This window comes from Cardiocondyla obscurior, linkage group LG07 (genome assembly GCF_019399895.1).
Source record: "Cardiocondyla obscurior isolate alpha-2009 linkage group LG07, Cobs3.1, whole genome shotgun sequence".
NCBI lineage: Eukaryota > Metazoa > Arthropoda > Insecta > Hymenoptera > Formicidae > Cardiocondyla > Cardiocondyla obscurior.
The window spans coordinates 3,322,535-3,338,745 of NC_091870.1; the positions used below are offsets into that span (position 1 = coordinate 3,322,535).

Below are 16,211 nucleotides of genomic sequence, written 5' to 3' on the forward strand. Positions count from 1 at the left end.
TTATCTATTCTATTTCGCGCATCGCTTCACCGCTTCTTAAAAATATTTTCGAGCGTTTTCTTTTTCCAACGTCAGAGGTGTAATTTTAGATAACACCGCCGAGGGAGCTTCGCTCTAAGAATCAAAACTTGATTATGATACAAAACTGCGAAACAATCCTACATAGGTATCCGCTTATACCCGCAACACGTGTATTTATATATTTCACGCAAAGCAAAGCGTGTCTTCGGCGTCCGTGAAAAGTGCCGTAATAGCAGGTTCACCGCCAATAAGAAATTAACCGAACAATTAATAATGTAGTATCATCGGCGAAATCTCGCACTAGGTTCGCCGTAGCCTATAATTTATCCCCCAACTCTTTCCATTGTGTTTTCAACTACGCCTTCCATCCAATATGGCTTAATTAATAAATTCCTAATTGAAATAAAACCAAAGCGACCCGCGACGGCGGAGGATGCGAAGAAAGCGCCGAGAGAAAATCTCCGCTGCGCGCAATCGCGTGGCTTTCGTTCGTCTCGGATTCGAGAGTAATCAGCAACAATGCGGGGGAACAGCTCGGGAAAAGAAACGATAATTTATAACGTCGCCGCTGTCGGCGCAGACAATAAATCCACCGGCGTTTCGGTTTTTGAACCTCTCGGACTGAACCCGCGCGCGTTTCAAGTGCGGACGAAAGTTACCCGGACCGCTTAGGGTGTCCATTATTCCTAGATAATTACATACTTCTCCCTCAGGAATTTTCGAAATGAGTTTCAGCCCCGATCCCCGTTTGCCGTGGGATTGGTCCAGACGTTGGCCTGACCCACGGCACCATTGGCGTCGATAAGTTTTTCTACGCCCGTCAAAGCGGGAGAAAAAACAAACGGTGTCTCTCACCTTCCTTCGAAAAGCGCGTATTAGAGGAAAAAATTCGGGGTCAGCTATTGTCCGAGGAAATAAAACCGATAATAGACCCGAGTCTCGATTCACGTCCCGACGAGTTTCTCCTATTATCTGCGGAATGTCTAAAAACCGCAGGCTATATTTTATTACGAAACCGCCGTAATCGTACCTTTAAAAAAGACTGTAAAGGAGTGTTATTCATAAACAAAGTTTTTTTTTCTCTCTCTCTCTCTCTCTTTCTTTCTCTTCTCGGTCAAGTTTCAAGAATTTTATAGATGTCCCGAAAAGGATTAATTAGCGCAAGCCGAGAGAGCGTTGTGAAGTAAGCAACGGGAACATATCGCGAATATATACTTTCAGCGTATCTTTTATGGGGCTGTAATTTCGACCGCTCCTATTTTGCATTTTACGCAGGTCTTAATAATTCCAGCGGCGCTTATCGCGCCGGAGAAAAACGCGACGGGGATCGGTTTTGTTTCTCACGTTCTCCCGGTGTCCCGGCGTGTCTAACGTGTCGAATCGTTCTCGCAGAATGCGCAGTAAACATCTCTATCAACCCACTTACGTCCCTTACTTATGTTACGCCGAAGCTGCACTTACTAACTGTTCGCGCGTAACTGCAACTGACGCTGCGACTATGCAACCTTGATCGCGGACTTTAAATTTAATTTCAACGAAGCCGCGTGGCCGTTCCAGATTGCGTTCCATTGAACCGTAAAATCTGAGCTTCCGTGTTCCGGGCTAACCGTTAAGCATAGCGGCGATAGACAGATGGGCGGAGACGACGTCTTAGATGCGGCAAGAAACGAATGCCCCGTTTCATGAAACCCGACAGATTGACGATGACTCGGTCCGCCAATCTCGCGACGTAAAGCGTACGTGCGACGCAACATTCACGACATGATCGGCATAATTAAATGCAGTCGTTTGGCGTAATTTATAAGCGCGGAAACTGGATCCGACTCGAATCGTATATATTAGCAAATTTAAAAAAAGAAATAAAAAAAAAGAAAAAAAAATGGGGGAAAAAAAAAAGAAAATATTCCAGATTAATATTTCTGCGCGGTAAGCGACTGAAAACGTGATCGTGCAGTCACGAGACGTGAAGCGTCGATTCGGTTTGAACTGAATTTGAAGCCGACTGCGAGTCTCGCGTGAATCCGATCGCGGGGAAACAGGTTAAACAGTTAATAGCGGCGGTAATAGTGGCGCCCACATGTGCACGTGGTAGCGGTACCAGCTGTTATCTGCGGCCGGGTTTATAAAACCTGACTCTCGTATCGCATGGTGTACGGACGGCGACACACGGCCGACCATCCGACTTGCCCCGCGCGAGGGTCGAGGTACAAGTTCGTGACGATTCGTCGTCGTCCGTTGTCGGGATATTCGTGCGAATTCACTAAACTCTAATCCCGTAACGCGTCTGCCGAGATTTATGCGCGGTAACGGTAGAGAAATACGGGTAGGCCCGAAATACATGTCCCTAGGCGACGTGCACTCGCGATACCTCGGCTCGCAAGTGTTCTCGCATACCGCATTGTACATTATCATACTGCGCTATTAATAGAGATAATAACCGACGTCACGGGCGCGTCGTGCCGCGGCGGAGCGAAGCGATACCGGGCCGCGCGTCGCTTCTATTGGGATCTGTGAAATTGAGAAAAGGAATTCCGTACGGCGGGCGTGCCATTATCAACCGTTAGAATTTTTATAACCCCGATCGTGTAACACGATGACGATTCCGAGCGCGCCACGCCTTGACCGGGACCTGCCGCCGAGCGACGCGGAAAGGCCAGGAATGAGCGGAGGAGAGAGAGAGAGAGAAAGGGAGAGGCTCAACAAGGTCAGCTTCGGCGACCACGTGCTCGGTGCTAAGATTCCAAACGCATTTTCATGGATTTGGCCTGCCCGCGCGATGAAGATAGCTATAAGGGACGAGCACCGTTGCGCGGACGTGCCTTAGAAGGGCAGGCGGAATAGCGATCCGGGAATTAGATTGCGCGAGCGTACCGCGCCAGGTGCCAGGTGTAAACACACCGAGACAGGATCGTTAGTCTCCCGATATCGTCAAGCGCGGCCGATCAAGCGCGCACGAGCGTGACGTTCTTCCTCTTTCGGTCGCTCGCGGGCCGAAGAGTTGGCCCGAAAAGATGCGAACAGCCGCAAAATCTGCTGATCTCCGCTTAACGCTCTACCTAACAACGCGCACGCATTTATTTCCCTTAACTTAATCAATTTACATCGATTCCTCCCAGCACTTTTCATTCACGCGCTCTGAATGTAAAATATCGAGATAAATCCAAGCGTATTCTCCAACTCGAAAAAATAAATAAATAAATAAATAAATAAAAAAATTAATAAAATGAATGAATAATGTGGATCATCGCTGGCCTCTACCAGCTGAATAATCAGATCGTGATGCCGCGCGGTACAAAATTAAAATCCACGCGACGGAATTTATCGACGGGATCGATCGGCCGGACGAGAGTCGATCATTCCCTCGGTCGCTGCTCTCCCGCGGGATGTGAACGAACCCTGTGCCTACCCCGAGTAGAACGTCTTCGCAAGGGCCATCCGGCTAAGCCCTAAGCATTCCCTTGAGCTAATTAAGCAAATATTACCTCGTGAATATATTACGTTTGCATTCTGACTTCTAGCGCGCGGTGCAAGATGGAAAACGCATACCGGACCATACCGGCAATTCGCAGCGAGGCGGCGAGTTCTTTAACAGCCGGATGAATTATTCTCCGTGAATCTCGAAACGAAAACGCCGAGGATCGTCGCTGATTGCGCGCCGAGCGAGCGGATCGCGGGAAATTATAATAAAATTGCCGGTAAAAAAAAAAAAAAAGAAAGAAAGAAAGAAAAAGAAAAGAAGTATACCCTTTGGCGAAATGACGAGGGAACGACAGAGATCGCAATAAAATGTAGATTTGCCGCGTAGCCGCGCTCGAAGAGAGCGAGGTTCCTCTTCGAGTCGCGCGGTATCGCTTCGTGCAGCATTATTACCGAGACCCCGGCTCTCCGTTCTTTCCTCGTGATTGATTTACGTCGCTGACACGCCGAGAGATGCCATTAAGGATCTACGACAGGCGCCTCGTCCTTTTTCACGTGTCTTCGTTGATTTTTTTATTTTTTTTTTTACTTTTAATCCGCCTGTATAACCGCGCTGCTAAACGCGAGATCGCCGTATGATTCAAGTCTACGGGTATTTGCTGTTTTTGGAGCACCCGTCGGCCGACTACCGTTAATTCAAGGAGATTGATACCGCGGATTGTACGCCTGTGTAGTTTCCAGCTGATTCTGATTAATGTCATCATTAATAAAGAATACAATGTCTTAAGTATCCGTCGTTGCAAATTAAACTTAAAGCATCTCGTTCGTTACGTGTTTCCGTTACACAAATGAAAACTAATTGCGACACGCGGCAATGAAACCCATGCGCGGATTTAAAATTAGTTGAAATATTATCCTTAAATTTGTCGTTATTAATCACTTGCTCTATGAGCCTTCGAAAGGTATTAATCACCCCGAAATCGAAATGAATAAAATAAGGCTGAGATTTCGCAACGAAAATCGCGCGGGGACGCGGAAATGACTGTTATCAGGGGGGCATTATAACGTAAAATTATCGCGCGGCATCTGGGACTCGCTTGCGAGGGCAATTCCCCGCGGGTTAAAAAATTTATACGTGTCGCACGGTAAACGACAGGCTGTATACACGAGGCATATTTCAACCATGGAAATCCCGCATTCATCTTTGACCGGTGTCATTAATCCCAGGCGCAGGCTTCCCCACATTGTGGAGAGTACGCGGCCCGTACGCGAGTTTACATTAAGCGAATAAAATGCCGATTTTTATTAGCGAGAGGGAGAGACGGGACATTTCTGTTCGGCGGACGAAGGACCAGCGACGGCGTTAGCGATTAAAACTTGTAAAGTGCATTTTAATCCGTAAATTATCCCGAAATTTTTATAGCAATAGACGAGAAAAATCTAATTACCCTACTGACGATTCAACGAAAATGATGTCGCGTGTACACGAGATACTTTACAGGCTCGTTTTGCTCTTTCGCCGTTCAGACATTTACGCGACACTTCCAGCGAGCGTAATCCAAAGGGATAGCGCCCTCCGCGTTGGAGGGTGACGCTCGGCCGTCATTTCGCCCGGGAGATTTTCCGCGCGCTGGGCAATAGTCGCGGCGAAACGCTGCGATCGCGTGACGGTTATAATCTACGATAAGCGAGACACCGCCGTCTACATATCCTTAAAGCCTAAACGCGACGTGCACGCATATATCTTCTCGCGGGACCTAAACGACGACTTCCTCGTGAGATAAAACGTCACGGTACCGGGACCCGGGCACGAAGTTACTCTCTCCGCTTCGCTCCCTTTTCCTCCTCCCTCCCCGCGATGCACGATTCCCCTATCGACTTCCTCGTCCCCCTTCGTCGTTATCGCGGAGCACGGTTGACACCGGACGAGCATTACGTAAGACGTACACGAGCGGATTAAACGCGCGCACGTGTACGTATGTAAATATACATATAAACGTATATAATATAAATTATAATGTACGCGTACATGTGCGTTCAATTGCACCCAGCCGCGGCGCAATGTACGCGGCGGACCGAAGCCCGCGAGCATGTAAATCCGTGCACGCGTATCGGTATTAATATCGAGCGTACGCGGAGCCGACGTACGAGCGGCAGCAACGGCGGCGGCGGCGGCCGCCGCATCGGGCAAAAGAAACAAAAGGACGGGAAGGATAATCAGACTGCGTGTGTGTTGCGTGCGCTTGACGTAGCGCGAGATGAACAAACGGATCTGACCGATGATGCCGGATCGTGATTGCCGGAGAGCTCTCTCGCAGCGATGATGTAGTCGCGGCGAGACGGATCCCCTTCGTACCGCAATTTGTTTCGTTAAAACGTCGTGCGTGTGTGATCGCTCACGGTGCGCTCGGGATACGGGGCCTCAATTTCCAACCCCGGATCCTCCCGATTAATAGGAATTAATGAGATTGTATTCCGACGAAGGGAGATGACATGATTTGCCGAGTAATAAATTAAGTAGAGGTAAGGTACGCCGTATATCCTCTGCGTTTCGTATGCAAACAGCGACTTTCGCGATAAAATTTTTGCAATTTTAATTCAAATAGGCGACTTATATATATATGTATATTTATCGCTGAATAGAAAAAAAAATTTTTCGTTCAAAGCGCAATTATTATCTGGTCTAACAATCGATAATAAATTTAATCACGAGATTAAAGTCATTCGATCGTGTACGAAATATGCAGATTCTCATTACCGTCTTCTTTATTGGTCTCCTGCATCTCTCGAGGAAATTAGCCATTCGAATTGCGAGCATAGACAATGAGAGACCTCCGCTCTAAACGGTAAGGGTCGACGTGCAAAAATTGCAGGGGCTGTGGGTGGAGGAACAAAGGTTTCTTTAATTAATGAGGGCCCGCTCGCTAATAACGACGCTATTATTGCGATACCACGGTTCATTAACATTTATCGGTAACGCAGCTGTTGTCTCGCCCAGCCTACTCGATGGCTATCGTTTAATTGGGGTCAGCCGATTAACTTGCGTTTAGCGTAGAACATACCGTTCAGCAGAAAGAGGGTCACCCGCTTCATCATCGCCTCGATCATCGTCGATCATCGTCACGGCGATCATTAGGTAGGTCGGCGATCCGCCGCGCCTCGCGTCGCGATATTCAGAATACAATTGAAACGTGGTGGCCGCGCGAAAAGTGTACAGCCAATAAATCACATTTTTACCGCTGCTGTATTTTAATATAAAGATAATTAAGATAGGTTTGTATAAGCGATCCGGGAGTTAATTAACGAATGGCGCTCCGACAATGGGAAATTTCTGGGGAATCACGTCACACGGCGACGGTCTTGTGACTTCAATTTTCGACGTATCGAGAAGATAGCTTTAATTGGGAGGGAAATTTTTATGTAACGCTCGAACTGGCCGGATCCAAGGAGATCGACGTTTGAGAAAGAGGCCTCCTCTTCGCGTACGCTCGCGACGCGCATGTTTTAATTGGCTCGAAATCCCGGCGGAAACGCGCGCGATGTCATTAAGCGGCAAATAGGCGCAGCAATGACAGTGAATAGTGACGCGCTATGAAGAGCGTGTTGGAGGCCGTGAAATCGTGCTTAGTATTAGCGACAGAAACCGCGCCGGGGCGCGTTTACAAATTCAAATTGCCGCGATGAATGCGCGGCGCGATGACGGGTTGAGCGATGCACGAAGGTAATGACAAATACACGCCGCGGCAACAGCAATTCCTTCGTGACGTACCGCGGGAGGAATTCTCTGCAATAATCGATAATTGATCGAGAAGGCCGTTCCCCTCCGCCGTAGAAGCGTTTCCGTAAGCCTTCCATCTGCGATCCGGCGGCGACGATTATCCGTATCATCAGAAAGCAATTATGTAAATTCAATGAATGACGAGAAAGGGTAAGCGCTCCGCGAGAGCGCAAGATCGATCCGAGATTAGAACGGGCTTTACGCGAATCGTGGAATAAATTGTTTCAATTATTTCGCGCTGCCGACCGGTCGATTCCCAAGGACGAGCATCGCCGGGGAGATCAGAAAATTGGATCTTCCGATCCTGATCCTGAGATACGCCATTAATAATTCTTCCCTCTTCGCTCTTTTTTTTTTTTTTTTTTTTTTTTACCCTGTCGAGCGTACCTCGCGAAAGTCCATTTCACTTTCGTTATACCGAAGCGCAGGAAAGAAGCTGAATCGGCAGGCTCGGCTCGCGAATAATTCGAGAATCCGATGGCGGTGGCCGATTACGACCGAGAGAGTGGCTGATTTATGCCGGTGTAATTAAACGAATTAGTCACATGGCCGACCGGCGAAATAAGAGCGGCCGGCGACTCGCGGGGAGACCATCTCGGGAATGCTACTCGTTACCGTGGCGATTTCGCGGGGATAAACCGGGCTCGTTTCAAAAGTCACGCACACCGCGCCCGCGTGCGTGCACGCGCGCCTCCGCGAGGAGATACGATCTGTTTTTAATTTCATCGGCCGCGAAAGTTTACCGTCGCGAAAACGCGCACAACGTCGGGAGGCGCTTATCCGCGAGCGCGAGCGGTTTCCGCGGAGAATGTCCGCGAGAAAGAGCCGCGGGGAGCGCGATACGCGCCGATCCGTCCGGAATAACTCGGCTTCGGTAAGAATACGACTCCTTCATTTACGTGGCCCGTTGATTTGCCGCCCGACGGAGTCTTATCCCGCGGGCAATTACCGCCGGTTATTCTACCGAAAGGGGAGACTCTTGCAGCGTCCATTATTTTTAACCCCGCGACGCGGCGCGGTTGGGTTTCTCTCTCTCTTTCCGCAGCCTCTCCCCGGATTCAATTCCGCGCGGGATGGAGGCGTAATGCCTGTTTTACTCGCGCGCCCCATTCGTCGGCCGTACACCGAAGACAGGTAAGAGCAGGCTTTGTTTCGAAAGCAATCGGTCTTCCGCGGGATCTCCCACGACCGTGCGCGGGGCACCGCTGCCGCCGACGATTCATGACAGAACAAATTACAGATCGGCAGAAAAAGACCCCATCGTCGGCTCGTTCGCGGCTGCGTACCTCCCTAGGGCCCTACCCCTTGCGAGCGCGATACCGAGTCGTGAGTCGCAAATTAATGGCGGCCATAATTTCGGCCGATAGTCGGCCGATGATGATGTATCGTTGCTAAATGCAACGACGGAGTCGCCACGCCGCCGATTATTCATGGAATGTTAGCCGCGATCTCTTAATCGCCACAAGGTTGCCGGTGATCGTTTGAAAATCGTCGGCAAGGAAAGCGCATCGTAGCGTGCATAAAAAAAAAAAAAAAAAACTAATCTCTCGACTCGTTATCAATTCAATAAAAATACGGCCTCGTGACAAATATCCTAAAAGCATCGTCAAACTAAAATGTCACGAACCTCGCGAATTAATAAACGTAAAAAAAAAAAAAAAAGAATCTACATTATATAGCCGGCGTTTATAACATTCGTAAAATCAGTCCAGCATTCAGGCTCCACTTAACAACAAACCGAAAGAGGCAAAAGAAACAGCGTAGCTTACTCGCCCTAAGTACCTCCCTCGCCCGTTCGAGCAAGTCCGTCTGCGCCTCGCTAAAGTTCTGGGAATCTAATTTACGGGCTTCGGGTCCGCGGTCGGAGTACGTCTTTCACGATCGTCCTCGGGAGAGAACTCGGTGCTCGCGAGCCGCGGCGTAACGAGGCAAGGCACGGAGAGATTACGGCTCGAATCGACGGAAATACAGCGTGTCCCGCGGAGGCTGCTTTCGTCTGACTTATTTCGACCCGTTAGCCTAATTTCTCATTCCCGCGCCAAGGACGACCAGAACGACTTCTGTGCTGCGTTCGGTGTCCAGTCGAGGCACCGGGGGTAGACACACGGTCGCGTCCACCGCGGCGTATACCGGTTATTATCTTTTCGCATTTTTCGGCCGAGATTATTCTCGAAACGAATGGCCCTCTTAAGCCTCGAGACCGGATCATTAATCTGGGTTCGAGGATGGCCAAGGCGGGCACGCAGCTCGCGGAGAGGAGTAGACGAGCGCGTCTACAAAGACCGTAGCGCGCGCGCCCCTGCGCCCATCTCCACAATCGCTCTTTCACGGGAGTGATTTAAATAAAGGGTAAAGGACACTTCAAGGCTGACGGCAATTCCGTTCAATTTATGCGCGCGGATCCAATATATAACCTCCCCCTTTCGCTTTTTTTTTTTTTTTCTCTATTTTACGGCGGTGAGCTCGTCGAGAGGGAACGAGATAAGTTTACGCATTAATCAAAAGTAGGGAACTGCTTCTCAAGATGCCGCGCGCCCGGTTGTTCCATAAACGCGAAATCAATTGAAACATTTAAAAAACGGATAGCCGTCGTGATTATGCATCAAATATTTCCAGAAAACCTGCTACAAAATTTTAAAAAATAAAAATAAAAAAAAGAAAAAAAAAGAAAAGAAAATTTTTAGAAAAACAGGAGGGAAAAATTAACAGTTTTATATACATTGTATGCGACTATATGTCGACCGCCGAGAGTACCGAAAAAAATGTCAACGATTGGGTCACAGACACGTCAATCCAAGTACCGCCGTCGGAGCGAGCGACGTTCTTGAGAGACACTGTAATGAATTCTATTCTGGCGGCCGTTCGCGCGTAAATCAATTCTGACGGGCTGAAAGAGTTTCCGCGTCTGCATCGACACCAGGAAGCGGAAACTCGAGATGTACCGGTGTCGGGGTCATTTATAGCAACGAATGTTCGGTGCGTGCGCCGCGCTGCATCTTGCCGGGACGTCTTGCCGATGCGATACCGGTAGGCAGTGGGCCGGCTGGCGATGCGTGCACGCCAGGCCGCCGTGGAGCTACACACAATCGGTTACGACCTCCCGGGTACACGGGCTCACCGGCTGCGTACACGCAGCCTCCGCGAAGCCCACCTCGCGGATCTTGATCCCACCGCCCGGCGTGAACGCACGGATTCTGACAATTCTCGATACTCGAACTCGTGCGCGCCTGCCATCTTCCCGCTCCGTTATATCCGTGATATAATGCCGCAGCTTAATCCTCCGTCTCTCCCATTCATCTTAATAATACCACTCGTATCGACACCGTAAGGTGATTTCGAATGCGAGAATTAAATTGCTGTTTTACAAAACGCGAATTAATTGCCGAACAGATGTTGTACGAGAGATGTTTGCCTTTGATTATATAATTATGTACACTTGACTATATATAATTGCCTAATTAATGTGGGCTCTAATATTAAAAAAAAAGAAAGTAATAAAAATAAAACTCTTTTCGGCGCTCGGAATAATCGTTCAGTATGATAAAAGACGTGAAACGCAAAAAAAAGAAAACTTTTTTTTAATCACGGATTATCAAACGTAAATCCAAGGGAATCGGAATCCGTATCAATACAATAAATGGATTTGCAGCTGTAAAGCGGCTTTTTCACGCGTGATGAACAGATAAATAATCGGTTAAAGGGATTTGATTGGACAAATTCGTCTCGAATATCAAATTACAAGTTCTACTCACGTGCTCGTCCACAGAATACGTGAGCTCCCCGTCGTCGTAGAGAACGAACCACCTCCTCTGCCATCTCTGTAAACAAGAAAAAGATAGTATTGTCAGAAATAATCACTGTTACTCATTAACGTGGCTAAATCACGCGTCGCGGTCAAACGCGCGCAATTAAATTTAATTATTACTTAATTAGTATTATTTAAATAATTATCATAATTGCCGCGGTCGCTGTACAGAAAGCGAGATTGCGACAGGGAGAGGAAAAACGTCGATAAAACTTTCCACGGTGCCGCGCGCATTGCAATTTACGCAGAAAGGCGCATCCTACGCCGGGAGAAAACAATTTCGCACGGCTCAAGGCCTTTGATTCACCTTAAAGAATTCTCTAAGGCCTCCCGCTACGTCAGCTGGACAATTAGCACGCGGCAGTCCGTTAATTAGAAACAAAGTCGGCGAGGAGGGAAAAAAAGAAAGAGAAGCGCCGCGGCCAACGAGCGCAGCAGCTCGACAGCGGTCGGTTCGTCACGATTTCTCTTTCGCTGCCACGAGCCGCGGAATAAAAAAAGAAAAAAAAAAAAAAGTTTTTATCGCGCCGCGGCCCGCTTCGCGGGAGCGATATTTCGGCCGGTCTTTTCGCGTCCGAATTTACGTCGCGACCTACGAGGAACTTCTTATCCGCGGAAATCCCCACGTCGTCGAATTTCTCCTAGAAAAAAAATCCCCTCGTTTCGCGCGGAGCGAATAAAACGCACACGCCGTACCTCTCGAGGTATTGTTTTCATGCAAATCCCATCGCGGTTAATAAAAGGCGTCGCTTTCACCGCGCATTATACCACGGAAATACTCCCCCTGGATTCGCCGTACGTACGTGGCAACAGGCAGCGAATTTGATGGGCGCACTTCGAAAGAATCGCGACGTTTATAGAGCGAGAACTTTACACGCTATACGATTGTATGCAAATGCACGCTACGTGTAAAGTTTACGTTCGGGCCGCATGCACAGTTATGCGATACCGACCATATCGATTAACCTCCTTGTCTACAATAGTGATGGGCACGATGTCCCGCAGGCATTGACACAGAAAATGTTTTTCGCGGTAACTATACAGTAAGCAGAAAAAAAAAAAAGAAAAAGAACACTACGCGACGTATATAATATGCGCTTATGAGAATTGTGCAAAATTAATTGCACGAGATTAATACATAATTAATAAATATGTTTCTTGAATTTTTTTTCTCCTTACAAAAATAAACTTTGACGTAGTTTATAGTGTTCTAAATTTTTAACGCCGACGCTCTTCCTAAAAGAAGAGCAACGATAAAATATAATATTCTTTCTTCGTAAAACCATTAAGATCAAATCGTTCCGTAAAAAATTTCCATTTTGAAACCGTTTCTTCCGCTGTTGATTTTATTTTCACCATAACGCGTAGCCCTATTGAATTGCCAAATAGCGTCATTCATGCGCGAGCGATAAAGATTTCGGAGAAGAAATCTCGAGAGATGTAACCGCGGATAACGGAAAACATTGCTGTCATTGATTCGTTAAGAGAGGCAATAAAGAATGTATCAAAAACCTGGCGGTTTAAGTGCGTGGAGGGTCGGTCTACCCTCTTTAATCGTAAGCGAGTTGCGACCGATAAAGACGAAAAGTCGTGCAGTCGTAAAACCTTCGAGTCGAGCTTAATACGAGCAAAGTCCATCGGGATATCGGGACCGATTTCGGACCGCGGACAGCCGAATTCCAAGTCCCGAACGAAAATTGCGACGCTCTCCGCTCGTTCGCGGACGTACGAAACGTCGTTGTCGCGATGCGGAATAGACGCTCATATGCGTATAGGTACCGTTGCAAAATAGCTGGACGGGGACGGCCGTGGAAGAGCACAGATATCAGCCTACACGAGGCGGCGGTATCTTCATCTGGTAATTATTCACCAGGGGGTTCCGTGGACCGGCCGTACGTAGACTCCGGCACGTGCGTGGGAAGATCTCTCACGGCGGAAGAGGAGGAAGAAGGAGCGAAGCACGAACACACAATAAGCGAGAGGATTGAGACAGTACGATCGAGAGAAAGCACGGAACTCTCCCAGCCGGTACTCATAATCTTCCTCCCGCACGCGTGTGCCTTAAGAACCGACGGGCCTTTTTTTTTTGTAAACGTATCAATAGACTCGGGTCTAGCCTCCGGACTTGGATATTTGATTACGATATCGTTCACGTCGGAACCTCCCGACGCTCCTTTCACTTCACGAGATTTTAACGTGAGAATAAATTAGAAATTTTCCGTAATAAAGTAATTTTAAATTAATTTTTTTAAATTAAGAATTTAACAATTTACCGCTTTTTTTCTCCCCAAAAAATATTGGTGAAAATAAAGTCAATTTTTTTAAGAGATGTGCTCTATATTTTTAAACAATTTTTGACGCTAACTTGACTGCCTTTAACATATCAGTCCGCCAGTCACGAAGATCACGTATTTATACTCTTCGCTAAGCGGACTTCGGATATTCGCCGCGCACAAATCTGCGTAAGAATCTACGATTTTCCACGTTGTACTTTACGATGCCACTGGACCTCGATATTTATCCGCAGGATCACGATTTCGAACGACGGTGTAGACCTCCGCGCTTATACCAATAATCGAGCTCTAAATCTTGATTTTATCGCGAGCCATTACACGCTGCATTTTCAACTTCGCGTTAATCCCTCGGCTCACGCAATTAATTATGTGGAATTATTATTGTTCGTATTAAAATTATCATGTTCTATCGACTGCAATCTTCCTTCACCGGAAAGATATTAAAAAAAAAAAAAAAAAAAAAAAAAAAAAAAAAAAAAAAAAAAGAAAAATAGAATAAAATAAAAATTGAAAATGGAACGTGGTGCGCGTATGACGTTACGCGTTTCTCAGGTATCCCAAGGCTTTTTAACGTTTTTGCACGCGCACATAAATCCAGAGAAACGTTGGGAGATGTTCGTGACGATCTCCGTGTATAATTCGGTACGGGATGTCTCGATTTCCCTCTTACGACTTCCTGGTCACCCACCGATCGGGCTCGGTATCTTCGTCGTCGGCTCCGCTATTCGTGTTTCGACTCACGACCCTGTCGGCGTGGCCGTTGGCGTGCTAGCGTGCTACCTAACATGCGGATGCCGTCGTTGCCGAGGTTGCCGAAGGGACCGACCATTGATCCCCGACCACAACGGTAACGTGACCCGACGCTATTCTCCTGGCGATCCCCTATCGACGGAATCCGCGATTCGGCCGATCCTATTTCCTCGACTCCGCCCGCTCTGAATACCGGCGGCCAGAAAAGAAATATGTATAGCGAATCGATCCTTTCTAAGGATTCGTAGTGCGCCTTGTGTGTGATACCGTGACCGCCGGTGTCCTCGACATTCTTTGTGTCTTTCTACTTGCGTGAATAGCAGTATAGAATAACGGCTGGAAAAGCACGCATAAATCGCATCGTGTCCTCTTAACTTTAATTGAGTTGGAAGAACTGTAAAATGTCTATCGCAAACGTATAACGCAAATATATTTTGCGAAAGGTTAATAAAATATTGATATATGAATTAAATATCAACGATTAGTTTACTAATTTTTTTTTTTTTTTTTTTTTTTTTTCTTTGCAAAGTATACTCGGTTTTGGGAATAATTTATCTCTGAATATTCCGGTTTTAAATTTACTTCGTTAGGATTTCTTTGAAGAAATTTAGTTGTCAATTTAATAATCTGCGATCGGATACATCGCTACTCTTCAATGACATCGATGCGTTTCTCGATACGCAAAGTTGTGATGTAGCCACGGTATCGCACAGCATTATCCGGGAATGCCGTTTAATCTTCAGCCACTCGAAACAAGCTAATAACAATAAAGAATCATGCTCGCAGCAGCGTGACTAATATTTTCACGCGAACGAATTTGTTTTGCCGACTGAAAATAAAAAGTTCACGTTCCACGTGTTTGGGATACAGAGCGGTTCCAAAAGTGGCCGTAAAAAAACAGGTGGAAATTATTTCAACATCGCCAAGTAGACTTCCAATTTATTATTAATTAATAATTCACTGATAATTATTCGAATATCAATATTACTCAAACGAATAAATTCTTAATTCTATTATTTTTTTTTTAAACAGAATCTTCGCGATCTTTCTATTTTTTCTTTACACCTTCCGACAGGTTTCAGTTTAAACTGTCGTTCTCGCCAGTGAAAAGCATTAATTTCAATATAATTGTTATTCATTTACGATAATATTATCAGCTAACCAGGCCGGCAATTAGCAAAGCTCGTTATTGCATTTACCTCTGTGCTCGTGATCCATGTCCCGGAGTCCCATCACAACTTTCAGCCGTAATTTAGATAGAATGCCGACCACGTCGCTGTCAATTAAACGAGTCAACAATGTCCGGCGGCGTGATATGACGAACACGTGGCTCATTTAATTATCGAATGTTAGACAGGTGTATCGGGGGAAAGTATATAATGGTCGGTAGTCGGCGGAGTGAAAGTCGCGGAGATGCCGATCGTCAACGACGCGACGAAGAACGATCGTTTGTTCGAGCGGTTTGTCCGGCTAATTGGCGTGGCCCAAATACGCGCGAGGCCGTAATGACGGCTCGAGAGCGTGGTATAAAATTTTACCTAATTTACGGGAACACTGTTGCGCGATATTGCGTGCGGATATGGGTCGGCGCTTAATTCCACATTAATTTTGTAATTCGTCGCGAGTGACATCGAGCGTTAATTTTTCTTCGATGTAAGAGAAAGGTTTTGGCGGAGAGTCAACCGGAGAAATCAGTTCTGGTATATACATCGGCGCGGCGATAAGCCGATAGAGAGAAAGAGAGAGAGAGAGAGAAAATCGATCGATCGTTTCGGTCGACGTCACTCGCTCTACGCGGTCTGCTGCTGTTCGTTATCAGCTAGCGAGCAAAGAAGAGAAAATCGTTTGACCCTGATGAAAGTGACCACCGCAATCGCATCGATAACTTCAGATAAAGGATCTAGCGTTTCTCCGTTTAACTTTTAATTTTAATCTACTAGCGGGAGAAGATCGCTGTCAATTGATGCGAGCGTACACCGCCGCGGTTAAATAGCTGTACGATGTAAGCGTTAAGACTCGGAGAAGAGAGATTGGTAATGTTTCTCGGCGAATCAAAAAAAAAACAAAAAAAATACAAGAGATAATTCTTCGTCGTGAATATATCGATAATGCCGGTTGATCAACGTTTAACGAGCGCAAGAACATT

General features: G+C 46.9%; 1 protein-coding gene across 3 annotated transcripts in view; it reads right to left on the reverse strand.

Moving 5' to 3' along the window:
• Osp (myosin phosphatase Rho interacting protein outspread) overlaps positions 1-16,211 on the reverse strand; it is a 156,512-nt gene that overhangs the window by 63,954 nt on the left and 76,347 nt on the right. For all 3 annotated transcript variants that reach the window (XM_070659056.1, XM_070659058.1, XM_070659057.1), the window contains exon 3: positions 10,969-11,034. In XM_070659056.1, coding sequence (XP_070515157.1) covers positions 10,969-11,034 — 66 coding nt within the window. The remainder of the gene's footprint in view (positions 1-10,968; positions 11,035-16,211) is intronic.